The 25362-nt window shown below is 55.4% G+C and overlaps 2 protein-coding genes across 2 annotated transcripts in view; one reads left to right on the plus strand and one right to left on the minus strand.

The window, feature by feature from the left end:
- The window catches only part of Dlec1 (DLEC1 cilia and flagella associated protein), a 47612-nt gene extending 35689 nt beyond the window's left edge, over window positions 1-11923 (plus strand). Inside the window, 17 exon segments of the mRNA XM_032911104.1 lie at window positions 675-805; window positions 1241-1417; window positions 1570-1640; window positions 2006-2157; window positions 2653-2771; window positions 3235-3305; window positions 6483-6702; window positions 6778-6877; window positions 6958-7083; window positions 7197-7291; window positions 7460-7544; window positions 7724-7927; window positions 9717-9878; window positions 10721-10874; window positions 11111-11125; window positions 11128-11233; window positions 11322-11923. Of these exon segments, the coding sequence (XP_032766995.1) occupies window positions 675-805; window positions 1241-1417; window positions 1570-1640; window positions 2006-2157; window positions 2653-2771; window positions 3235-3305; window positions 6483-6702; window positions 6778-6877; window positions 6958-7083; window positions 7197-7291; window positions 7460-7544; window positions 7724-7927; window positions 9717-9878; window positions 10721-10874; window positions 11111-11125; window positions 11128-11233; window positions 11322-11445 (2112 nt within the window). The 3' untranslated portion in view covers window positions 11446-11923.
- Window positions 11727-20031, minus strand: LOC116907905 (3-ketoacyl-CoA thiolase B, peroxisomal). The gene is made up of 12 exons (XM_032911105.1): window positions 19845-20031; window positions 19612-19705; window positions 19225-19282; window positions 17845-17924; window positions 17563-17605; window positions 15651-15749; window positions 14637-14717; window positions 13304-13494; window positions 12972-13151; window positions 12641-12696; window positions 12410-12555; window positions 11727-12092 (listed from the first exon to the last, which is right to left on the minus strand). The coding sequence occupies exons 1-12, from the start codon at window positions 20013-20015 to the stop codon at window positions 12017-12019; spliced, it is 1275 nt and encodes a 424-aa protein (XP_032766996.1). The 5' UTR covers window positions 20016-20031; the 3' UTR covers window positions 11727-12016.
- Window positions 20032-25362: the final 5331 nt, after the last annotated feature.

Below are 25362 nucleotides of genomic sequence, written 5' to 3' on the forward strand. Positions count from 1 at the left end.
AACGAGCCTTCCTGGGTGCCAGGATTCCAGACACATAGGCCCAGGCCTAGCCCAGAACACCTTCCTGCTGCCCATCAAAGACCGAGTACGGTTCTCTGCTCCCCTCTCTGGAAACCGCTCTGAGGACCCTCCTGCTTTAGTTCTTCTCTCCCCGTTGCGGCAAAAGCAACTTAAGGAAGGAGCTTGTTTTCCTGGCTTATAGTTTGAGGTGGCAGAGCATTGCGGTGGGGAAGCTTGGTCACATCACATCTGCAAACAGGAAGCAGAGAGGAACGCTGATGCCCAGCTCAGTCCCTTACAGTTTCTCTAGGACTTTCTCCTGTGGATGCCCGCATTTCAGATGGATCTTCCCACCTCGGTTGGCCCCGTCTCCCTCTCAGGCATTCTGAAACATCTGTTGCTATGGTGATTTTAGACCCCATCAGGTTGACAACAAAGGCAAGCCATTATGCCTTCCCGTGGATACGTGCAGATATATACAGGGCAGACACATATATCCATGACCCCAGAAGGCGCGTCAGCCTCTACGGGGCTTGTCTGGGCTGGCAGGATGGCCCACTGCAGGCTCTGAAGGCCCAACCTAAGAGAAGCCAAGGCCTTCATGTTGAGTTTACCCATGGCTCATCTTGTGATGCCCCAGCCCCGAAGCTGACTCGTGGATCAACTTCCTTCAGGAAACGCTGACCGATCTGGTTCTCCCTTGTCATGTGTCTGGCATGGAGGAGCCGCTGGCCCTGGGCATCTCTGGGAAGCCTCTGGGACTGCAGGTGACCATCACCATCCCCGTGGTGGAATCTGGCGGAAGGTGAGTCCCTGGTAGGGGAAGCCACGTGGAGGGCTGGCACTGCACAATGGTACCAGCCCCCACCCCTCCCAAGCGAGCTCCCACAGCAGGGAGAAGGCTCCCAAGTTGTCAGAGGCCTCACTATCTCAACAGAAGCCCTTCCACCCCACCCTGTCTGGTGTGTCCATACACAGTGCAAGGCAGGGGATGATAGAGAGGCCTTTGCAGGTCTTCTCACAAGATCCTTTCTCAGCGCACTGGGCCAACTTGCAGAGTTTGAGTACGCCTCTGGCACTGTGGATTGGGAGAAGCTCGGGCCTCGGGTCTGGCACTCCATGAGGAGGGAATCAGGAATTAAGTTGGGTTTCAGGACTGCTCCCCCACCCCACCCAGGGTGGCTCTCTGAGTGGGAGCACGGATGGGGGTAACACAGTGCCTGCCCGTGGCACTGGACAGCGCTGTCAGTGCTTCGCAGGAAGAGCTACGCTTGGACTTCGGTTCAAAGGTGCCACTGAGGACCCCTGTGATTCGACAAATCATCCTGACAAACTGCTCCCCGATACACACCCCTTTCTCCCTCACATTTGCGTACTTTGGGAGTTCCCAGGACAGCCTGGACAAAAAGACCAGTGTGTGAGTCTCAGCCTCTCCCTGGGATGTTTCCTGGGGTGCACACAGCAGCGGGTTTTCCTCACCGGGCCATCGTGTGGCTTGAAGGGCTGCCACGGGCTATGGCAGGGTGGGAGGGACTGACCACTTCGATACTCTCCTCTCTCTCCGTGAAGCCCTGATGTACCTCCTGCCCTGCTAAAGACAGCACACATCCAGGAGCACATGGCCAAGAAGGAAAGGCTGGGTAAGAGGCACCAACATGGCACGTGTTGGGCCCAAACCATGGGCAGGGTCAGGTTTGACTTGGCCTTCTGAGGATGTGGGCCAGCGCCTGCCAAGGAGAGAAAGGGGGACCAGAGACCCTCCTCTCAGTGCATCCCTCAGCCAAATCCCCAAGATGGCCAAGTCTTTCTCCTGCAGGGCCTGAGTCATGTATAGGACATAGTTTTGGTTTGGGCTGGCAGCAGCTTGACTTCAGAGGAGGGCTGAGGAGTGGCCGTGCAGCCTGAGATGGCCGTCTGACTGGGGAGCGGTTGTGCAGTGGCTCCCTACCCCTGGGGATTTAGCCCCTCACTCTCAGTCTGACCCTCCACATTCTGTCCTCCCCAGACTTTGTGGAGAGCCTGTTGTCTCACAGGAAGGGAGCTGCTTTCTTTCCTCACATCTCCCAGGGCAAGCTGGGAACCTACCAGCAGCTGAGTATTAACATCACAGGCTGTGCCAACATGTGGGGCGAGTACTGGGATGAGCTCCTCTGCACGGTAAGGATATGCGCTCACGGGCACGCCGTTGCTAGTCTCCTCTGCCCGCAGCCACTCCCAGCACAGCTGCTGCTGGACGCTGCCCGGAGAGTCCCCTGTGTAGCAGAGCCTTCTGGATCTCCATGCTGTACAGGGCAGGCTGGAAAGAACAGTATGGAGTAACGAGGCAGTAACAGCTACCCAGCCGCCCACCGATACCCACTTCTCTGCACCATAGCATTTGCAAGACAGTCTATTCCCACAGACATGGCCTTTACCAAACTAAGAGATACAGAAATTTGAGCAAAGGGGTCCATAGGAGGGTGGAGGCCCTGAGGCTACTAGGTGAGTAGAGGTAGCAGGGCTGTGAGGGAAGGAAGGGCAGCCTAGGCTAAGTGTGAGGGAGCTGGCCAGCAGGAACTGAGTCCTGAGGACCCCGGGCTAGTTGGGCAAATGGAAGCTTCGCCTGACAGAAACGCAGTGGCTCTCACTCACAAAGAGCTGGTGTGTTTGCAGGTAGGAAACCTGCCAGTAACTGTCATCCCGGTGTACATGGCGGTGGTGGGCTGCCCTATCAGCACCCTGAGGAATACGTGCTACAGTGTGGCCCCATTCCAGAAGGAGCCTATCACCAGGTGCCCAACTACAGCCCTGGTCTTTGATCCCCGATGGCCACACACACACACCCCAGAACCCTCTGGGCCGCCCGTGCCAGCTCCTGGTTCTCCAGGTGGCCTAGGGCTGCCCGAACTACCCATAAAGAGGCTCTAGGGCAGGGCCATCTTGGAGAAGAGTAACCTCAGGGGACATGGCTGACACCCAAGTGCTTTGGAGGGGTGGGTGGGTGGGCAGAGTATGAGGCAAGGCAGCACCAGACCCCAGGGCTGACACAGAGCAACCGGGATTTATCTGATGACTCCAGCCAGGCAGAGTGGCAGAGCAAAGGGGTGACTCTCTGCAGCCCTGGGTATTGGTGTTACTGGGACAAGGACAAATCGCTGGTGCCTGCCTGACCTGAGTTCCACACAGCGTCCCCGCCTCCCTAGGTGACAGAGTCTGTAAAGGAGTGCGCTAGCTAAGGCTGCTCTTTCCCTCCAGGTTTGGGACCCAGATCTCTGGAGGAGACACAGTCACCAGAAGTCTCCGCCTATTTAACTCCAGTCACTGTGGTGAGTTTACTCATGTGATGGTCCAGGGGGTAGGGAGCCAACATGCCTTGAGGGAGCTGACAGCCATGAGCAGGACCCAAGGAGTCCAAGTGGCCTATGGCTCTTGAGACAAACCAGAACAGAAAGGCGGCTGTGCCAGGCCAGGGTTGAAAGAGAGGCATTCCCCTGCTTGAGGACTCTGTCAGGGACACAGGGACAGACACATCCCCTTCTCATTCCTTCAGCCAACAGCATCTGAGCTACACACACACATCAGTTGCTTGGCAAGGGCCGTGGATACTGAGAGAACAGGACAAAGGGTCTTATGGAGGGAGGGGCAGGACGTATTCCATCTCGATGGCCGCATGACCAGGTGCTGGGGGCCTTTGGGGAGCCTCTAGACTTCGTTGTGGGGGGCACTTGGGCTGCATTTTGGTAAAGCCAGAGAGGTGGAAGGGCGGCATTTGGCGATTTAAGGAAGAGTTTATGGACAACTCAAAAACCAGAGGTTTAAACAATCTGGGCCGTTCCGAGGAAGGCACGGCCAGCGGTGAGCAGCAGGGCTCTGGGGTCTGCGCCCTGTGGGACCAGCATGTTTCTGAGGTTGTTTCTGTCCTCACACTCACTGTGTGTTGAAATCCAGTCCTCCTGGAGTTCACAGCAGTTGTGTTGTATTTTCAGTTGCTTTATTTGATATACTTCCGTGCATCTTCTCTCCTCACCGCCTTGACTGTCCCTAGTTGGCCCCTCAGTGCCGCCACTCTTTGGGCTCCCCTTGCCTCGTATGAACACCACTACCCTGGGCATCTCTGAGTGTCACTGACTCACCAACACTTCGATGTGACTTTTTGTTTACTTGTTTTTAAGTTTTAAAATCACGTTTATTTATGTGTGAAGAGGGTCATGCGTGACAGAGGAGCGTGGAGGGCAGAAGACAGTTTTTGGCAGGCTGTCCCCTCCTGTTAGGTGTGGGTTTGGTAAACAACGGTCTCGAGACGACCCTATCTGTGGGGTTTTACGGTTGGCAGTGAGGTTGTAGGAAGTCAGCTGACCATTGTTCCGTTGGGCCCATGGGTCTCCCTGACATTCTCTCTCTCTTCATTTGGTGACATGGTCTCACTAAGTTGCCAGTGCTGCTCTTGAACCCACTCAGAACAGACTTGAACCTGGGATCCTCTTGCCTCCTCGTCCCAAGTAGCTGGGACCACAGACCTGCGTGTATCATGAGCCCAGCTGTCCTCTGAGCGTTCTCTCTGGCTTCCATTCTCCCTTGTGGCTTCCTCTCCACTCAAGACCTCTCACATTGTTCTAGACCTCTGGACTCAGGATATGGGGGTCCCTGATGACCCTGATAGGGAGCAGACACCAGACATAGACAGGAGAGGCAAGGCCATGAGTTCTGGGGGTATCCTGAGGCATTCCCAAGCCAGGACTCACCCCTGACTTTGTAGCTCCAGAAAGGCCATGCCGATTAGACCCGGGGAGCGGAGGGGGGACTGAATAATGAGTCCTGGCGTCCTGCTTTTTCAGAGGACACGGCACCAGCTGAGGAAGCGATGTGACTGAGGGAAACTTTCTTGTGCATGGTGCATGGTTATGCAAGTCTGAACCAGCTTTAGAGCTGCTAGGAAGCATGTAGGTGGGGTGCACGGGCAGGCAGAGGACGGAGAGGGCACTGTGTCTGGTGGAAGCAGATGGGAGGATTCCAGACAAGCGCGACACTGGACCAGACTTCTGTCAGACGAATCATGGCCACCGATAGAAAGGATGCACCACACAGGAGATGTCAGAGGAGAGCAGGTGTCGTGTGGCTTAGCTGTGCACAAGAAAGCAGGCAGTGTGGCAGCCCAGGTCTGGGGAGCAATGGGGAGCAGTCTGTCATAGCACAGCTCAGAGGACTTACCCAGTGCTATCAAGAGGGATCATATAGTTTTGCTTCACCCAGAGTTGGGCTTTGCCTCGTGACTGGAAGGATCAGGGTACATGAGTACACTGTCGCTGTCTTCAGACACACCAGAAGAGGGCAGCGGATCTCATTACCGTGGTTGTGAGCCACCATGTGGTTGCTGGGAATTGAACTCAGGACCTCTGGAAGAGCGGTCAGTGCTTTTCACTGCTGAGCCATCGCTCCAGCCCCAAGGGTCAGGGTATAAAGGGAGGTAGAAAATTGCTGGGAAGAGGCTCACACAGGTTAGTTTGACGGGAGGAGAAGAAAACAGACCTGGGCTGGTGGATGAGTGTGGAGAAGATGGGAACCCTGAGACGTGGAGGGCCAACCCTGTCAGAGACAAACCAAAGGGACAGGAAGCTGTAGGAAGCAAGGAGGTCCCAGGTGCAGGGATTTGGACATGAAGACTGGTTGTGTGACCAGGAGGGCTTCAGGTAACTGAGCTAGTTAGCATAAGCCTGTGAAGGACTGCTTGTCTCGCTGTAAGTGCACACGCATGTCATATGTACATGTGCATGTGTGTTCAGGCATGCTCCCATGAGTGTGTGCATGTGGGTAGAACCAGAAGGCAGCCTTAGGTGTTGCCCCTCAGGTGCCATCCACCCTGCTTGCTGAAACGGGGTCTGTCGCTGTCCCAGGAGTCATCAGATAGGCAAACCTGCAGGTCAGCAAGCCCCCGGGCCAGCCTGTCTCTGCCTCCCCCAGCTGGGACTGCAAGTGCGTGCCGCCACATGTAGCTTACCACACGGTGCTGTGGTTCAAACGGGAACCCTCGTGTGTTTACGGTGTCCTAGTTTACTTTCTGTTGCCATGCCAAAGCACCATGGAAAGAAGAGTCAACCTGGGGAGGAAAGGGCTCACCTGGCTGACAGTGCGTCTTCAGGGGAAGGCAGGAACTGGAGCAGAGGCTCTGGAGAAGGGTGTCTGCCAGCTTGCGTTCTTACACAACCCAGGCATTAATCAAGAATGTTCTGTAGGCACGCCCACAGGCCAGGCCGACGGAGGTAACTTCTCAACTGAGGTCCCATCCTCCCAAGCAACTCTAGTTTGGGACAGGATGACAAAACCTAGCCAGCACACACAGCAAGCACTTAACCACCTGAGCCATCTTCCCATCCCCGAGAACTTCTTTCTAAAACGGCAGGACCATAAAAATAGCAAAGTCCCCTCCCTCCCCCATGAGTGTGGGAGAATAGGGAGGTGAAGACCAGGAGCCCACCCACCCTCTTTCTCCTCCGTGACCGCCCCAGACATCCGCCTAGACTGGGAGACCTATATCCCAGAAGAGAAGGAGGACCAGCTGCTGGAACTGCTTGTGTTTTATGGGCCACCCTTCCCACTGCGGGATCAAGATGGGGATGAGATCGTGTATCCCGAGAGCTCTGAGGCCAGCTTACCGGCGTCCCCATGTCCCTCCAATGTGTCAGTGTCTAGCCACACTGTCCCCTCGTTGGTGAGCAGGAGTACAGGGCATGGTAAGGTGTGGCCCAGCCATGCTGGGCCCACACGAGCCGCAGGGTCTCTTTGGCAACAGGGCAGCCACAGTGGTGGCACCAGGGTCGAAGAGCAGATCATCTCTGTCATCCTGCAGGGGCACGATGGTGTGCCTTCCAGCCACATATATCAAATCAGCCCCAAGCAGGTGGTGAGTACACAGGGGTCGGAGCTCTCTCATGGAGCTGCCCTGGCCTGCCTGTGAACGTAAGGCTACTGTGTTCCGGCCAGGTCATCCCGGCTGGGGACTACAGGACCATCCACATCTCCTTCACGCCCACGGTGCTTGCCCCAGGTGTTATGCACAAGGTGGGCTATACTGGCTATGTCCTAGGCTTCATGAGCTTGGATAAGGAGGTGAGATTCCCCACCTGGGCCGAGGGGACAGTGGCTACCTCCTCTTCCCTGGGAGCCCCATGGCCGGCTCAGCCCAGGGACCAGCAGTGATCTTGGTGGATTGGGCTCTGCAGACAGACAGACAGATTCCAGGTCGAATGCAACGCCTTCAGGGATTTGCCGTGGGCCCCCTGAGACTGGACCTGAATGGCCACGTGAGACATGCACAGTAAGCCCACTCCCTCCCCTGTCCCTGTCCTCTCTGAGAGAGGAACCTTATCCCCTCCCCCCACCCCTCAAAGGACAGGAACAGAAGGAGGCGGAAGTGACAGGCACAGGGAAGGGACGCTGTTGGGCCCAGATCCTGGCGGCCTGATCAGTGCCTGTCACTGGGCAGGCTACATGCAGAGCTGGACAACAGTGGCTACTTGGAATTCTGGTGCCAGGCCAGCGACCTCATCCCCCAGAATCCCTGCTGTGGGGTGAGTATGCCTGTATCAGCCTGAACCAAAGGACACGGACCTCCTGGGATACAGGCCTTTCAAGTCTTGAGTCCCTTTCCCAGTGTCACGGGCCTCAGGAGTAGGGAGTAGGGAGAGACGTGCCGTGTGGTATGCTGTGCCACACACACCCCCAGTCCCGCCACCTCTGTGGCTTCCAGGTACTGAGTGAATGGCTCACCGTCCGCCATCTGAAGCTGACCAACACCACGGAAATCCTGTACTACTTCCGGGCCCAGGTCTCCAGGCCCTTCTTGGTTTCTCAAGGTGGGGCCGACTGGGACAACAGAGCCTCTCATCAGTGTGAGGAGGAGATGGCCTCCACGGCCCAGCAGCTGATAATCCACCCGCAGGAGAACATGCTGGTCAGTGCAGGGGCGGAGCGCCTCTCTCCTCCCCCACCTCTGCAGGCAGCACACAGACACGTCCTGTTTGCGCCTGGGCACGAGGTACAGACAGGCACAGGCGCGTGCCCTCAGACACATCCCTTTCAACATACCAGGTTCTACACAGGCTGCCAACAGGCACCCATGTCCCACAGACACATTCTGACTCTCCAGTGCGTGTCCCCATGTCCCCACCACTGACGGCCAGTGCACACTACCACGCACCTCCGCCTGGCACCACGTTCCCTCCCTTCTCATGTTCCCTTTGGCTCAAAGTTTAATGCCATGGCCACCCACGGTTAGATTGCCACGGACTTACATAAATCCCTCAGAGCATAGAGTACATACGAGCCTGGAGTTTTAAAGGTAGTGTTGTCCTGGGGACGCCAGGGCCTTGGCAGCAGCCAGGAATGTCTGCTTCCTTTTGGTTTGAGGTGCACGGAATAGGGATGGGACCCAGGCTTTGCAGAAACAGGCCATGCACAACCCTTTGAATAGTGGCTCCCTGGGGAAGCACGGTCTCGTTCAGGGTGGACAGCACCACTGCAGACCCTCCCTCTCCCACCTCCCCTGTGCCTTCCAAAGCCTCTTCCTCTCCGCCTTGCAGCTCCTCACCCCTTCTGTTGATGGGGTTTGGAGTTGCAGCTGAGTGCCTGCCTTACTCGGCACACCTTGGGTCATCTCGTCCACCTTCTCTAGGGTCTCACTGAGTGGCCATGCCCTTGCAGATGCGCCTTTCACTGTGTGCAGTGAGGGCCTGCGTGTGTTGTTTGACGGGACTTCCCGGGCCTTGCTTGTGGAGGTTGTGTAGCCAGAGCGAGAGATGCACAAGATGGCAGAGAGCTCTCTTGACCGCTCTGCCTGGGCTCCCCACTAAAGGAGCTAAGGGAAAAGGAGGGTTCTTCCACTAGAGCTCCCCTGGAAGATCCCCAGACGATGCTCTCAGAAAAGGAAGTTAATATCACATAGCAGCCTTGCGACACCCCTCTGTGGCCACAGGCGGATGGTACGTGGGCATCAGGCTCCTGGCATGAGCTGTAAAACTGAACTCGCTGCCACCATGAACTGTCCCATTTGGTACCTTCTCAATGCAGTGGCCTAACACAGCAGCCTCTCCTGTCAGCCAGACCCCTGAACTCCCGATGACCAACCAAGCCCCAAGGGTGACCTCTGAACTCCACAAGCACATGCTCCCAGCCTCCCACCAGGCCTCCTTGCTGTGTGAAAGTCGTATAGCAATGCCTCAGCTGATTGTGGTGAGCTGCCATGGAGCTGTCTTCAGGGTCAGAAGCCCAAGGCCCACTCTGTTTAGGTCTCCTATGCACGGTTGCAGCCCAGCTCATGTTCCCACGGCGCCAGAGGCACCGCGAAAAGCTGCCTCGGATGTCTGGTTTCAGACCCTAAGGAGCCCCTCGTGTCCTCAGGATAAAAACAGGTTTCCATTGGCATGTACACACAACCTCAGCCCAGGTCATGCCCACTGAAGAAGGCAACTTCCTTACTCTGTCCCCTGTGGTAGACTCCTGGGGATAAGGAAGGCTGACCTCTGCTGACCAGGTACTTGTGCAGGCAATGGGGACCAAACGCCCCACAGGGGGCCGCTGCTGAGCTGCGAGCTGGGCAGTTGAGCAGCTCTGGGCTCTGCCCCATAAGCTAGGTCCTGGTTGGACCAGCAGGGCTGTAGGAGGGATGGAGAGAGAGCTTTGGATGAAGCAGGTCACCTGCCTTCAGCAACCTAGAGTGACTCAGAGTGACCCATCCTACTCAGGTGGATGTGTTCTTCTCACTGTCCCTGGAACTGCTGTCCTACCAGAAGCTCTCAGACGACCAGATGTTGCCTGGAGTGGCCATTCGGGAGAGTGAGGATGGGGAGAGAAAGATGGTGTTCACACAGAATCTACTCCTGGGCTTCACCAACCAGACTGTTCAGGCATGTTCTAGGCTGCCCCTCACCTCCTCAACACCTGGGGAGGAAGACGGCAGGCACCCTGCCCCGAGGGTGAGAGACTGGAGGGGGAAATCCAGGGTGCTCCCCAGAAGGGGTGACAGATGAAGCCTGCTTCCTCTTTAATCAAGTGAAAACGGAGAGAATTAGGGCGGGACCTCAGTGGTAGCCACGGTGAGCACCCAAGGTGAGGACACTTCTCAGCTCCTGTAGGGCTTTGAGTGCCAGAAGGAGCCGCACCGACCAGGTCACACATGGGTCAGTATGGAGCTGTGGGAGCCAGAGTGTCTGGCTGGGGATGCAGGTAAGGAGCTGAAGGATAGACCGTGAGATTTCAGGAGTCCAGGAAAACAGCAGAGTAGTGGAGCCCTGAAGCCAGGAACCCGGGTGGCAGCCCAGCCAGGAACCCGGGTGGCAGCCGGGGCCAAAGAGAAGTTGCCCGTGGCGGTGCCTAGGTGATTCATGGATTCCTGAGGGGCCTCCTACCACTTGACTCAGGGTCTAGTAAGTAGAGGGGTTTGCCTTGGACCCCCTTGGAGGAAGGAGACAAGGAATGAGGTCTGATGGCTAACTGACCTATTGACTGGGAGCTGAGCACACAGCTCCATGGGGGAGATGCTGAGGGTGTCCTTCTGACCACACGGGATCCCACCTGTCCCTCTGGCTTTAGTGGCAGTGTCAACCCCCCTGCTGCCCCAGCTCTGTTCAGCGGCATCCGTACTCGGAGGAGGTGGGGTTCCCCCGTGTCCCAGGGCCCCGGTTCAGAATGCCACCGCAGCGGGCAAGGTCACCTCACCCCTCACTGAGTCACAGGCTTGGATTCCCAGGAGGTGCCCCTTCGAGCCTTTGTGGCCCTGCCGGCATTGCAGCTCTCCACCAGTTGGGTGGACTTCGGGACCTGTTTTGTGAACCAGCAGTACACCCGGGAGATCTACCTGATGAACCTCAGTAGCTGTCTGAGCTACTGGACAGTGCTGATGGGTACGCTGTGTGTAAGCTGTGCATACGCTGTGGGTACACCCCTTCCACACGCCAGTGGGACCTCCCACATGCCGCCAAGACCCTAGGAGGGACTGTCTAGTCCTGTCCGGGAACACTGGCTCCCTAGGGCTGGTAGCACCTGACACTTCTGGAGTTCCTGCTTGCCCTGCCCTGGGTTGCTGGCAGGACCAGAGGTGCACCTGAGAGGCTCATCTGACCCTTCCTTCCTGGTGTAGGACAGGAGGAACCCGCCAGGAGGATCATGCGTTTGGGGTCTCCCCAGGCAGTGGACTGCTGAATGCCCGAGTCACCAACGCACCCCCTACCTCCACCCCGATTCTGGTGTTCTTCAACCCTAAGTAAGAGCTGCTTCCTGCCTTGGGGGGCACCGCCCACGGGGCCTGAGCACTGCCTGGCGCTGCCTAAGCTCACCTACCCCTTCCTCAGGAGCAGCGTCCTGTATGAGTCCACACTGGTGGTGGAAGGCGTGCTGAGCGAGAAGCCCTGTGTCCTGAGGCTGCGGGGCCAAGGCTCTTACGACGAGAGATACGTAAAATTCCACCAGTTCTGAGGCTCTGTAGCCCTCAGCCCCAGCCCCAGCTGAGGACATCAATCTGGCTCAGGGTGGAGGGGCAGGGCTGCTGAACGGGGACAGAGGCTACGGGGCGAGGCCCTCCTAGGATGAGGGATCCCCTCCCAGGGTGTGATGTGAGCCAGGCCCCGCATGACAGGTCTCAGGGCTAAGAAGCAAGGCCACCGCCAGCAGAGTGGCTGTGGCATTCACCACAAAGACGGCCCACGGATTCCAACAAAGCAAGAGCCCGGCCCTGGGGGAAATGACTGCAAGCAAGATGAGATAACACACATTTACTATGCCCCTCATGCCCACTATTCATGAGGCCACTGTCCCTCAGAAACATGTTGTCTGTGGTCACGTGTGACGTGTGCTGTCTTTGGTTCAACTGAGAGGAGTGGGTTGGATGCCCTTGTGCCCGCTTGTGCCCGTATTGCGATTACATTTTCTAAATTAAAGTGCTGTGACAAATCCCTCCACTGCTGAGTGTCCCATGCAGATGGCTTCTGTATTGTCCCTCTCGTGACACCACTGTAGGACTCTCTGGGTAGTGCCTGCAGTCAGGGCCTCAGTTCCCAGGGTATTCAAAGACAGCAGCGGCTCCCATCCCAGTCCCGATGCACATGGACACCACGCCATAAGCCCTGGGGAAAAAGAACCAGTGTTGGCTCGCGTAGCCAAACCCCGACCCATGCTCCCACCAGGCAGGGCTGCAGCCACAAGGGTTCATGGGCAGAGTCCAAGCCAGCAGAGCAGATCTGTGGGAACCGAGCCCCGGACAGACACACACCCAGGTGGCAGGCACAGTCACGCTGTTTTTGAAGCAAGGCTTCTGGAAGACAGGTCTCGCCCCTCCATTCCCAGTTCAGAACCCCTGCCTGTGTGCTCACCTCCCCACGCCCCAGCTATCGGACACCCCAGCTCTAATAACCCCACAGCACCCCACGAGGAGCAGCCTTACCGTCTGCCTCGGCGCTTCAGCTCATTGAGCAGCGTGACCACCTGCCTTGCTCCGGTGCAGCCCAGGGGGTGGCCCAGGGCTATTGCACCCCCCAGGGGGTTCACCTTCTCTGCAGGAATTCCCAGCTTCTCCACACAGTAGAGGGCCTGGAAGGAGCAAGCGCAGGAGCTAAAGTCTCCATCTGCTCTGAGCTGCTGGCCCAGTCAATCCCACCACAACACCCAGGCTCACCTGACTTGCAAAGGCCTCATTGATCTCAAAGACGTCTATGTCATTCACAGTCAGCCCTGTGGGTGAGGCATAGGCCAGAATTGACAACAACCACTGGGCAGGACTTTGGACTCCCCCAGGACTCTATCCCAAGCCTAGATCCCAGGAGTCTGATGTTTGTCTTCTAGGGACAAGAGAGTGAGTCCCAGCCAGCTGTAGTGTCAGGAAGGCCTCGGGTGTAGGGTGCTAGCCCGCTCCATCCACAGCACCCAGAAGGTCAAACCCAGCACTCCCCAGTCCCAGATCCAGGTCATGAAGGATCCAAGCACAGGGTGAGAAGGAGCCACCTCACCTGCTTTCTGCAAGGCTGCAGGGATGGCATAGGCAGGTCCGATGCCCATGACGTCAGGAGGGACCCCGACCACTGCATAGGACCTCAGGACGCCAAGGATGGGGAGGCCCAGTTCTTCAGCCTTGGACCTCCGGGCCAGCAGGACGGCGGCTGCTCCATCACTCACCTGACTGGAGTTTCCTGGGGAGGAAGGGTGGGACGAGGAGGAGGCGTCAGGCAGGGCCTGAGGAGAGCCAGCCCCCCACCATCACCTTCCCAGGCGGCCTGGTCAGCTCCAGGTCTCAGAGTAGAACAAGCCACCGAGATCGGCCCTACTCCTGGCCCACGCTCACCAGCCGTGGTAGAGCCTCCATCCTTGAAGGCAGGCTTCAGCTTGGCCAGGCCCTCCATGGTGGTGCTGGGGCGGACACCCTCATCCTGAGACACGGTGATGGTTTTCCTGTCACCCTTGCCATCGAGGACAGTGGTTGTCACAGGCACGATCTCAGCACGGAAGCAGCCTCTGCTCTGGGCGCTTGCTGCCCTGCCAGCACCATGGACAGCGAGAGTCGGGCCCCTCTGTAGTCTTTCCTCCCAGTCCCTGGCCTTTGCTAACTCGGAAAGGCAATGCAACCACAGCCGGTTATGGCCCTGATGGAGCTCTGAGTGACTGCTAAGATTCCCCAGGGAGGGAAAGGCGCACCCGAAGCTCTTCCAGACTCAGCAGCAGCTCCTGATTTTCCCGGTTTGGCCGTACTCATCCCCAGCCAGGAGCAGGGAGTTCAGAGCTGCTATTCTGTCTCCTGATTCTTAATCGCTAGCTGCTTAGCCTGCTCGGAGGTCTCTTCCACAACGAGGCTGCACCCCTGGGAATGTCTGTGCCGGATTCTTCAAGGCCCATGTTTGACTGCTAGAAGCGAAATTTCACCTGCTTCCCCTCTTAAATTTAAAAGCGAGGTGCACCTCCTGGATATATTTCCTGATTCCCACGCTGTTCTCAGGATGAACAGAACGAGTGGGTAGAGTCATGCCTGTGGGCAGGAACGCACAGCTTCCAGGGAACGCACACTGCCGGCCAACTCTAAAAGGTGAGGCCACCTGGCTTACACTCCATCCTCCCTCTGTTCTCAATCCATGATCTGAGTGGCCAACCTGCCCTTCTGTTTCCCACAGGCCTAAGGCTCTGGTTTTCTGGAATATCGGCCTCAGGCCACCGCTGCAAACCCAGGTCTTTATCTTGTGGTAGGAGGATCAGGTCTTAGCACCACTGATCCCCACACTCCAGGCCTAAGGATCACCAGTGACCACCATGTCTGTTCAGAACTGGGTCCTTATGTTCTAAGAAGCAGGGTAGAGGAGGAGGAGGTCTCTAGAGAGACCGACCCCAGTGAACAGTTAAGAACTGGGAAGATGGGGTTGGGGATTTAGCTCAGGGGTTGGGGATTTAGCTCAGTGGTAGAGCGCTTGCCTAGGAAGCGCAAGGCCCTGGGTTCGGTCCCTAGCTCCGGAAAAAAAAGAACCAAAAAAAAAAAAAAAAAAAGAACTGGGAAGACCCACCCCACACTGCTGCTGAACCATTCCACCTCCCAGCTAAAGTCATGGGGCTAACCAACACCTTAGTATCACAGTGAGAGCCCCAGCTCAGGCCATCTCTGCCCCACCCTCAGCCCATCCCTCTGCACTCACTTCTGCTGAGAGGCCAGCGCGAAGGCATCCTGCTTCTGCCGTGAGATGCCAAACCGCTCAGCCACATTCTCCGAGGTTATCCTAGTGCACACACAGGAAAGCAGAGGCCGTGGGTCTGCTGGCCTGAGGGCCAGGGACACGATGAAGGGCTAGGCTTGCACCTCTGGGCGTCCACGCCCCAGGGACTCCTGGCTCATCTTAAATACTGAGCGCCCATGTCCACGGATGCTCAAAGACTCACACCTCAAAGAGGGAAGAGCAGCCTGAACGTGGGGCCCACAGAAGGAACTGTTCCCCCCGGGTGAGTCGTCTCTGCCCATAAGACAAGGGCAGGAGGATGCTGGGGACACCATCTGGCCCCAGTTTCTCCTGCGGCTTCTAGGCTGCTCTTGGAAACACACAGGATGTGGAGAAAGCCAGGCCAGCCTATGGTTCTCCTATGGTCAGCCTCCCAGAATGCCTTGCCCTTGGACAAACTGAGAGCTCAGAGACACGGCTGCAGAATTATACAGCACTGGAGAGATGGAACAGACTTCTCACACTGCATGCCACTTCCCAGTGCTCCCACTCATCCCCAAACATGTTCAGACCTTCAGTGCTCCCCACAACCTTCTCAGTGCTCCAGGTTCCCAAATAGGGTTTTGGGGGACATCCGCCACCATCCTTGTGACTGGGCACTTCAGGTCGGCGGCAGGGGGGATTGGGGGGCACGCAACTAGGGATATGTTTGGAACCTCAGGGGATCAGAGAAGATTCCAGTGCATCAAGAAAGTCAAGGGAAGTGTCAATCCCCTACCTAGTTCCTGCTGAGTGCAAGAATGGAGAACGGAGGAGGGGGTGGGCCAAGGCTTGGCACTGAGGAGAAAATTCTCTGGTCTCCAGCTGAGGACAGAGTAGTGGAGTTGGACACACACACACACGCACGCACGCACGCACGCACGCGCACACACACACACACACACACACACACACAGAGAGAGGGGGGGGGATTGAGAGATTCCTGTAGACACTCACCCCATAGGAATCAGGCAGTCTCTGGCCTTCTCGTTCTCCAGCAGGCGGGAGGAAATATTCCCAGGGTTGCCTCTCTCAGACAGGGTCATGGACTCTACCCTGAGGAGAAAGAGTGAGCTCCAGCTCTGACGGGAAGCCCCAGGAACAGGGAGCCCTCCAGGAAAGCAGCCGCTACCTGGCCATCAAACAGGCACTGAAGGGCACCTGAGCCACTTCTCCCCTCTGCCCCCCCAGCCCAAGACAGCACTGCACCAGACGCAGCCCCAGCTCTGGGGTCGGCTGCTGCATGGTTTTACTGAGCCAAGTGAGGGGGGGGTTCACAGGGATGGCCTTCCAGCCACCCCTCCAATGCAGTACAAATCAAATCAGCCTGATTCAGCCCTCGGCGTCCCAAGTCAGAGGGAGGAAAATGGTGAGCGCTATCTTATGGCAAAGAATGGCCTCGCTGTGCAGACCTCGCTGGTGCAGATCCACAAGTGTGTAGGAAAGCTGAGGGAAAGGCCGGCTGGCCAGGCCGAAGGAGTCAGGCATTGCTGGGGAGATGTACATGAGGCCACACGAGGACCAGAGGGCTCCCTGCTAAGTTCCCTCCCAACTTCACAATAACGTGAACTTTCTGTTCCTTCGGAAGGAACGAGTATTAACCACAGACCCTTGAATGTGGCGGGTGAGCTAAACTGTATCTTGGCCTTAAAAAAAAAAAAAAAGATTTTCATTTTGAGACAGGATCTTGCTAGACTGCCTCAGCCCGAGATTTACTCTGTAGCTCAGGTGGGCCTTGAACCCCTGCCTCTACTGGGACACAGACCTAACCAGGTGCTTGAGTTCTGCTGATGCACGAAAACCCGTCAAACGGTGCGACCGAAAGACACATGCCCCACAGAGTCAGCTGTGGCTGTGACTCTGCTTAATCGTGCTACAACATCCACAGAGCTGAGGTGGGTGTGCCTTTCTGAAGACAAGGATATGAAGACATGGCAAGGGACGAAGCGGTCACTGTCACCAGCACGAACTCCACCTGGTCCCATAGTTCAATCCTGGGCAAGCTGCACATCTTAAAATTAGGGCATGGCGGGGTTGTGATACACACACCCTCCACCAGGGATAGCTGCTATGTCTCCAACATCAGGGTCTGCAACCTGCTTGGGACTAGGCTCAATCCCCTGAGAACCTCACAGAACCCCAGCTTTCCACTTAAGCCACGTGTGCTGTCCTTATTAGGACAAACGTGAAGAACAATGAGGGGCAGGCTGGCTCCTCCTGCTGACACACAGGTCAGGACAACCCAGTGCAGACAACTAGGACCTGACCATACGCCAGCGGTGTCTCCTCTCAAAGACTGTCCTACAGAACCTGGATTGGCCAGCTCCAAGGCCTGCCGAGGCCACCTTCCACGGATCTCCCAAGCTGCAACAGGAGATGGCCCCAGCGTTCTATTCTTTCCTGGAGACACTATCAATCATAACACGTTCATGCCCTTTGGAGCCAGAGGCAGAAACAAAGGGGGCATCTCTCAGCAGAGGGGACAGTAATCAGATCCCTACATCCCTGAGAACACAGTGATCTGGAACTTCTCCCTTGGTACTAGGATGGCAGATGAGTTTACAGCCTAGGGACGTCTGCGTAGTGAGGCAATGTCCGCACTTGAAGGAATCACCCCACCACTTCTCTCGGGAACGAGGGAAGTCAGTCAGTGCAGCAGAAGAGCAAGGGCTGCAGATCCCCAATGTGACAAGCAAAGTCGTGAGAACAAAAGAGGTTACAACACTCAGAGCCACGACCTGGGCTGCATCCGTGGGAGCCCAGCCCAGCCAGCTGTCACAGTGGGCAAGGAGAATCACAGTCAAGGAGAGAAAAATTTTAGTTTGATTATTGCATTGGTTAATAAGGCCCGGCGGGAAGGCCATCTTACCCACAGGCCATGCCAATGTCGTAAGACCCATTTCTGATGCCACCTGCAACGAAAGCACTCCATAATTATCCTTGGCCGGAGCGGGCCCGCCCTGGAGCAGCACAGCCCGTTCCCTCCCTGTTCTCGGGAGTGCATTCAATGGAGCCTCACGAAAGACCCAGGAGCACCCAAAAAGGCTTGGGGTGTGGCAATGGGTGCCCCTCCACTCTTCCTGCCTAGGGTCCTGAGGGTCAAGGACCAAGGTCAGGGTCCACTCATGGGCACCCAGGAATCACTACTTACCAGCAATGTTGGCCACTGCCTGCAGTCCCGATGAACACTGTCTATTGACTGTTGACAGAGGCACAGTCTCTGGGATGCCACTGAAACAGAGGGGAGATGGCGGTCAGCCCTGGACGTGCAGCCACTCCCCACGATCACCCTTCAATCCTTTGCCCTGGGGCTCTCTGGGTTCAGCTGTTGAAATCATCCGAGTTACCTTCCGAGGGGCCATACAGGCCTTGGCCAACATGGCTAAGCACTAGGGGCCTCCCAGACCCTTGACTGACATCCTGAGGACCCAGAGGATGAACACTGAGGAACTGGGGTAGTTCTGGTGTGCAGGTAAACCACAGAATCCCTGAACTGCCTGCTCCAAGCCAGGTTCTGAAGGGGCCCCAAGGAGGACGGGTCCCCAGGCTGTGAAATCTCTCCTCAGTTCCCCGATTTCTGGTTACCACCTTTGCCAAATTCCTCAAGTTTCTCCTCAACAGCCTCCAAGCCTGAGGTTCCACCTGAGAGGGGCCGAGGAGCTGACAGTACTGTGCCTCATCGGACGCCCAACCAAATACAGAGAGAGACCCGCGGGAAAGCCACATCACATGACTGATCACATGACAGAGGCAGGGCCACTCATCTGAAGCCTGAGTTTGAGGAAGGTATCGAGGGCGAGAGTATGTCTGAGCAGGTTTTAGCCAGGACAGGGAGAGCAGACAGGAGCGGGCCCTTCATGGGGACAGAATGGGCATCGAGGCAGACAGCCCCGACACAGACAATTTGGGGAAGCCAGATAGAGGTGAGAGTACAGTGAATCTGGAGAGGGACAGAGAGACCCCGAACCTTAGGTTAAGTCTAACCCTCGTCAGTTCCCAGAGGTTCTGTTTGTCTGTTTGTTGTTTGTCTGTCTGTCCCTGATCATGGCCAGTTTGCTATGACTTTTGACCTACGCAGCAGAAAGAACAGAGGGAAGAGAGTCCTCAGCCTCCACAGAGGAGTGAATGAACCACTGCTTCCCCAGTAGGGGAGGCCAAGGACATCAGGTGGCCTGCGTCCGGGGACACCCCATCCCCCAGCTGCTACTGACTGGATGAGCCGACTGCCCAGGAGGTCATCTAAGAACGGAAGTAGACACTGCTCACCATGGCCATGTGATTACTTACACGCTAAAGGGTATGTGATAAGTTGGCTTTGTTTAAAAGTCAGGCCACAGAGAAGCTCTGACCCAGTCCCCAAGTCCTGGGCCCCTTGGCCATGGGCCCAGCAACACACTCCCTCTAAGTAGGGAAAAGGTTATCGAGCAGAGGTCAGGTCAATGGACTCCAGTTGCCTCAGTCTCTACATTCAACCTGATCTTCCACCACACACACAGTGCCAGGGCCTTCGGCAGTCATGGTGGACAATTACCTCAGGAACTGGGCGATGCGTGCCATGACGGCTCCGGCCCCGGGCTGAAGCACATTGCCTGTGGACAGAAGAGTCCTGACTCAGTGCCAGGTGGTGTCCCGAGGCCTGAAGTAAAACATGCCCCAGACAGGAGACATTCCAGATCTCTCCAAGAATCACAGCCTTTCGACAGAGGTTCCCGCTTTCCAGCGCCTCTCAGTCGGCAGATGTGCCACGAGGGGGCGCCCAAGGTTCTAGGCTTGAGACTGGCCGCCGGGAGCAGTCCGGTTCAGACCTCAGTGGTCCAGACCCCTCCCCTTCAGTAACTCCGGTCTGTGAGGTGGGAGACGGATCCCGGGAAGGAGGAGGGTGGGGAAGGGCCGGTGCAGGACCCTCAGGGGAGCTCACCCACGGAAATGTCTCCCAGACACTCAGGCTTTAGCTTCACGTCCTGGAGAACCGCGGTCAACACGGCCGACAGAAGCTCGTCGGGGGTGGTGTCCTGCAGGGCGAGGCGCAGCAGAGGTGAGCCCAGCTCCTTCATCCCCACCCGGCGTCTCTGCGGTCACCGGACCCCCGAGGGCAGGATCCCACCCACTCTGGCCGCCTTCTGCTCCCTTCGCCCGCCGGAGGGGCCTCACCTTGAAGCCGCCGCGGCCTGCACGGCCGATGGGGGTGCGCCGTCCGTGCACCACCACCACGTCGGAGGCGGAGGCCTGCGGGAAGCCAGCAGAGCAGGGCGAGGCTTGCAGCGCGGAGCTCGACTCGGGCCAGCCGGCCAGGTGGCCCAGCACTACCTGCAGCCGATGCATCGCGGAGGTGCGTCCCACCGATTAGCCTGGGCTCTGGGTGCTGACCCCAGAGAATAAAAGACACCGGCTGGCACAGGGCAGAGCCAATGGGAGCCTTGCATTTTTCATAAGTCCCGCCTACCCATTCTACAGCCAATCAGAAGGAAAGTCCCACCATTCATCCCACCACCACCTCGCAGCTTCTCAAAGCTGGTCAAATAAACTTCAAAACCACTCCTTAAGCTCATCCGTCTGCACCTGTGATGGTGCAAGTGGTTTCTGCGCAAGTTCAAGGCCAGTCTGGGCTACAAAATGTTTTTTTTTCAAATATAATTTTAAAAAAAGTGTGTGCGCACTTTTGAAACCCCTCCCAGTTCCAGTGTCTGGAACTTTCCTGTCGTTTCTAGCATTTTGCAATCCACACTGTAGGTAGGACCTCGAAGTCTTCTGGGTTTCTGAACATGAACCAGGATAGCCTCCCTCAAATATGACCATTGCACACTATGACACAAAAGGCAGGAGTTTCTGGAGCCATAGTAACAGCTTTACACTGCGAATGGAGATAGAGGTCCAGACTCTGTTTCCTGTTCCATTTGCCTCTTGTCTCTCCTGGGTCCCTGGCCCCAAGCTGGATGCTTGAGTACTTGAGATTCTCAGGCCTAGTCTTTGGCAGCTTACGGGCTGGAAGAACCGGTTTTATTAAAGCACTGAAGTGGTTCAAAGGTCTCTGAGAGTGTCCTGCGGGTCTTGACACCTCTGGATGCCCATTTGAAATGCTCTCATCTATGGACACCCCTGCAGCGCCCGCTCTCCTCGCCCCTGAGCAGAGGTGTCTGCCGAGGCAAAGGACCCTGCAGCGTGCCTGATACATTAGCTGGCCAATGGTTTCCTGCTGAGTGGATGAATTTGGGCTCCCTGGATCTAGAATGTTTTACCAACCTTAAAGAGTAAGGCTGGGTTCCCCAATCAGAGTGACAGGTCAGCCCCAAACCACGACAATCACCCAGGGTTTTCTCAGTCCCCAGGAGAGCCCAAAACTCGAAAGGAGGGGAGAGTGGGAGAGGGCTCAGAGGGTAAAGTGCTCGACCCCATAAGTGGGAGACCAGAGATCAGATCCCCACTGCACACATCGATGCTAGGCAGACTTACCAAGGGCCCCATGACCTTAGTGCTTGGGTGGGGAAGGCAGATGATCCGAGGGGCAGAGTGGCTGCCTACCCTAGTCAAATCACCGTGTTCAGAGATACCGCCTCAGAAAATAAAGTGGAGGGCTGGAGAGATGGCTCAGTGGTTAGGAGCACTGACTGCTCTTCTGGAGGTCCTGAGTTCAATTCCCAGCAACCATATGGTGGCTCACAACCATCTGTAATGGCATCTGATGCCCTCTTCTGGTGTGTCTGAAGACAGCAACAGTGTTCTTACATACTATATATATATATATACACACACACACACACACACACACACACACACACACACACACACACACACACACACATCAACACACATATATGAGCAAGGACAAGAGAAAAAGGCTCTCCAGGGCAGGAGCATGGAGCCTCAGATTCCTGGAGGCTGATCTAGCCTTCTTGTCACTGTGTCCAAGGGCACAGACTACCTCCACATCTTCCTAAGTGCAGGGCCCTATGCTCTTTAGACACCCAGAGGTCATACTGCATGCGGCCTCCTTCCTTGTCCCCTCCCCCACTGTCTCCCAGTACTGGACCTTGTGAACCTCTGAGAAGCCCTGGGAAAAGCCTGTGATTGGATCAGCTCCTAGGATGCATGTAGAACCCAAGGCTTGCTGTCTGCATGCAGCTAGGTCTAGGAGAGCCCCCCAAGACAAAACCCAGCTTATCTAAGGCCTGAAAAGGAGTGAGACTTAGTGTTTTGTTGCTTTTGCCTGTGTTTGTTTGTTTGTGTGTAACTTGCTTACACAGATGCTGTGTGTGACCCTGGTAGACATCAAAATGTTGGATTCTTCTGCGTTAAGCAAGGCAGGGGAGCTCTTACAGCACCAGAAGGACAGGCTCACCTTCTACAAGCAGGATGGCGGATCTCAAAGAACATTTCTAAGTTCCACATGGCTGGTCCCAGAGACCTCAAACGGGAGTGTGGGAGCCCCCGCCCCAGAACAAGCACAAAGAATTGCAGACTCCAAGGCGACAGAGCTCCTCTAGGGCAGAAGACAGGGAGGACTAGCAGGGGGATGACAGACTTGACAACTGCAGGGCCCACCATGGCAGTAGGAGGACCCCTAGCTCCACACCCCACGTCCCCCCAACTGCTGCCAGGGGAACCATCTTTCCTCACATGGAAAGGGTGCTTTGTGGCTGACCATCTTAGGATGAAGGCTCATCCCAAAGACTGAATTTTTTTGCTTGTATTTTTGTTTTGTTTTGTTTTGTTTTCAAGACAGTGTCTCCCGCATCTTGGGCTAGCCTTGACCTACATATGCAGTTGAGAATGACCTTGAGCCCTCCCCTCCATGAACCCCTGAGTGCTGGTTTGCAAGGTTTGTAACACCACACCTCATTTATTCAAGGCTGGGGGTGGGGGGGAAGGGTGGGTGGGAGAAGGCAGATGAGAACCCAGGCAAGCATCCAAACAAGTAAGCTTCATTTCTAGTCGCAACTCTTCATCTTCTTTAAGTTTTGGTGTGTGTGTGTGTGTGTGTGTGTGTGTGTGTGTGTGTGTGTGTGTGTTCACCTGTGGAAGTCGGAGGACAATCTTCGGCTGTCATTTCTCTTCCCACTGTGGGATCAAGGAATGGACTTCAGGTTGTCAGGAATGCACAGCAAGTGCCTTCACACTCTGAGCCATCCGGCCGGCCCTCAATTTTTCTCTTTCTTAGTGGTGCTCTTCGAAGCACAAAAAGGTGTTTATTTTTTTTATTCAGCTTCTTTTATTTATAGAAAACATCTTTGCTCAGGAGTCATTAAACTCTCTGGGATCCCCTTCTGTGTTGTCTGGTGGGTATTTCCCTCTTTTCTGTCCCAGCATTGAGCTGGCTTCTCGTCTTTTTATTGTGCGATTCTCAAGGTCTCCTTCATCTCTTTCCTCCTTTTGTCTCTGTTTCCCTCCATCCTCATCTTCCCTGTTTTCAGTTTCTTTTGTATGCTTGAAGCACATCGCTTTTCTTTGTGCAAAGGTGTGTTTGTGTGGGCGTGCATGTGTGTCAGCTATGCGTGTGTACGTGTGGATTCATGTCATAGCCACGGATCGATGTTGGGTGCTGTTCCTCAGGAGCTGTCTTAGTGTCCTTTACCCTAATAAAGCAACTGGGTGGGGAAAGGGTTTGTTTACTGTAGCTCACAATTCAGGTGATAGTCCACCCTAGCAGGGAGGTCAAGGTAGCAGGCACTTAAAATCAGTTGGTCACATCACACCCACGGCCAAGAGCAGACAGAGACAAATCTGCCCATGCTTAGTTATGCTTAAAATCCTCTCTGCTTGTAAAATCCTCTCTGCTTGTAAAGTACAAGATCCCCTTCCTAGGGAATGGTACCACCTACAGTGGGCTCTAGGTCTTCCCACATCAATCACCTAAGACACTCCCCTTTGAACACATCCACAGGCCAACCTGATCTACTCAGTGTCTCACTGAGACTCTCTTGTTAAGTTTGAGGGAAAAAGCCAGGCATGATGGTCCCTACTCCCAATACTTGGGAGATGAAGGGAGGAGGATAAGGAATTCAAGGCCCTCTTGGCTACTTTTCAAGTTCAAAGCCAGCCTAGGCTGCATTAGACGTGGTCTATCCCCCATCCACAGAAATAAAGTTTAACAGAAAGCAAGACTCTCAGGTGGTGGACGTTCTAAATGCCCGGTATTGCTAGACCCTCCTAGGAACAGTGTTCTTGGTGGAGAACTGGGTTTTGCAGCACCGTAATGTGATAGGTGCCACAGCAGGGGAGAAGACAGGTGTTACCCACTGGGCATTTTTAGGCACAAGTATCTAAGCTTGCAAGGGGAAGACCTGCTGTCCCCTTAAATGGCTGTGAGCACAGTTTCAAAGGGTTTGTTGTTTCTTGTTCCTAACAAGGGCTTTCACACACACACACACACACACACACACACACACACACACACACACACACGCAGAGAGAGAGAGAGACTAAAATCAAATACAAGAGTCATGATGAATCATTTCCACAGTGCCCTATAGTCAACTTTGCTCTTAATAAGTTACCTCAGAATGCCAGCCTCCTCGGTCCATGCCTGGGAGCTTTGCAGTCTGACATTTTAGGGCATGTGACTTAGGAAGAGGCAGGATCCGAAGAAAACAGGCAGGTCTCAGGGACATGTGGCTCTCTGCATGTGATAGCATCTCTCTGTGTGAGCATGCACATGTTCCCAGGAAGACTCCATGGCTTCCGAGTTCACATCCATCTTCGTTTTAGAAGAGATCCCTTGTGCTTCCGAAGGGAAGCCTTCCGTCCACTCTCTCGCCGCCTGCTTGTGCTTATTGGTCAAGGGTGACCCCACTGGTCTCCCTGGCAGAGGGCTTGTCACAATCCCTGTAAGGGATGGAGATGTAGCTTAGCTGGTAGAGTGTTCACGAAGGACGCACAAGCTGCCATTCCATCCCCAGCACCTCACAAATGTCACCAAGGTGTGGCTGTGCGGGCTTGTTCCTACTGGGCATCAGGAGGTGGACGCTGAGGAGCGCTAGAACCCCAAGGTAACCCTCAGTGATGTGGCGACTTGAGCGAAGTCTAGGACACCCTGTCTCGAGACAATAAATTTTAAAAGTTCAAACATTTTAAATGGTGTCCATCACTGTTTCCAACTAAAATTTATATTCAAGCAAACAAACACATGCAAAAAAAGTCTCATTTAGTCCAGCCCGATTTATAAAAGGAGAAAATGAGGCCATGTGACTTTGCTGTAGAACTATGACTTGAATCCAGAATCTTGACTTTTTTTTTTAAATGTGAGTACACTGTTGCTGGGCATTGGATTCCATTGGAGATGGTCGTGAGTCACCATGTGGGATCTGGGACTTGAACTCAGGACCTCTGGAAGAGCTGTCTGTGCTCTTAACTGCTGAGCCATCTCTCCAGCCCTTCCCCCAGAATCTTGACTTTTGACCTAATTCCCTCCCCATCTTTTGCCCTTTAACCTTGGGATGCACCAGCTTTGTAAAAGACAAAAGGTCACCTAGAAGGGTAACCCTCTCAGGTCAAGCACCAGATGGTCTGCTCCCTGTGGTAGCAAATTGGAGAATCTCAGGAAAGATCATATTTGTTTGTGCCTGCTTGCTTGTGACTGTGTGTGTGTGTGTGTGTGTGTGTGTGCATGCGAGCACATGTGGTTTATGCAGGTGCTCATGGGTATGTGTGCACGTCGAGGGTGAAGGCCCACGGT

This window comes from Rattus rattus, chromosome 8, assembly GCF_011064425.1.
Source record: "Rattus rattus isolate New Zealand chromosome 8, Rrattus_CSIRO_v1, whole genome shotgun sequence".
Classification (NCBI taxonomy): Eukaryota; Metazoa; Chordata; class Mammalia; order Rodentia; family Muridae; genus Rattus; species Rattus rattus.

Excerpts from the sequence above, each read along its gene's own strand:
- LOC116907905 (XM_032911105.1), bottom strand. The coding sequence starts at position 20,015 with ATGCATCGGCTGCAGGTAGTGCTGGGCCACCTGGCCGGCTGGCCCGAG. Across the intron at positions 15,750-17,562 it reads GACATTGGCATGGCCTGTGG|GGTAGAGTCCATGACCCTGT; the intron begins GTAAGATGGCCT and ends CTTTCTCCTCAG. Across the intron at positions 13,495-14,636 it reads GCGCTGGCCTCTCAGCAGAA|GGCAGCAAGCGCCCAGAGCA; the intron begins GTGAGTGCAGAG and ends TGGTGCTGGCAG.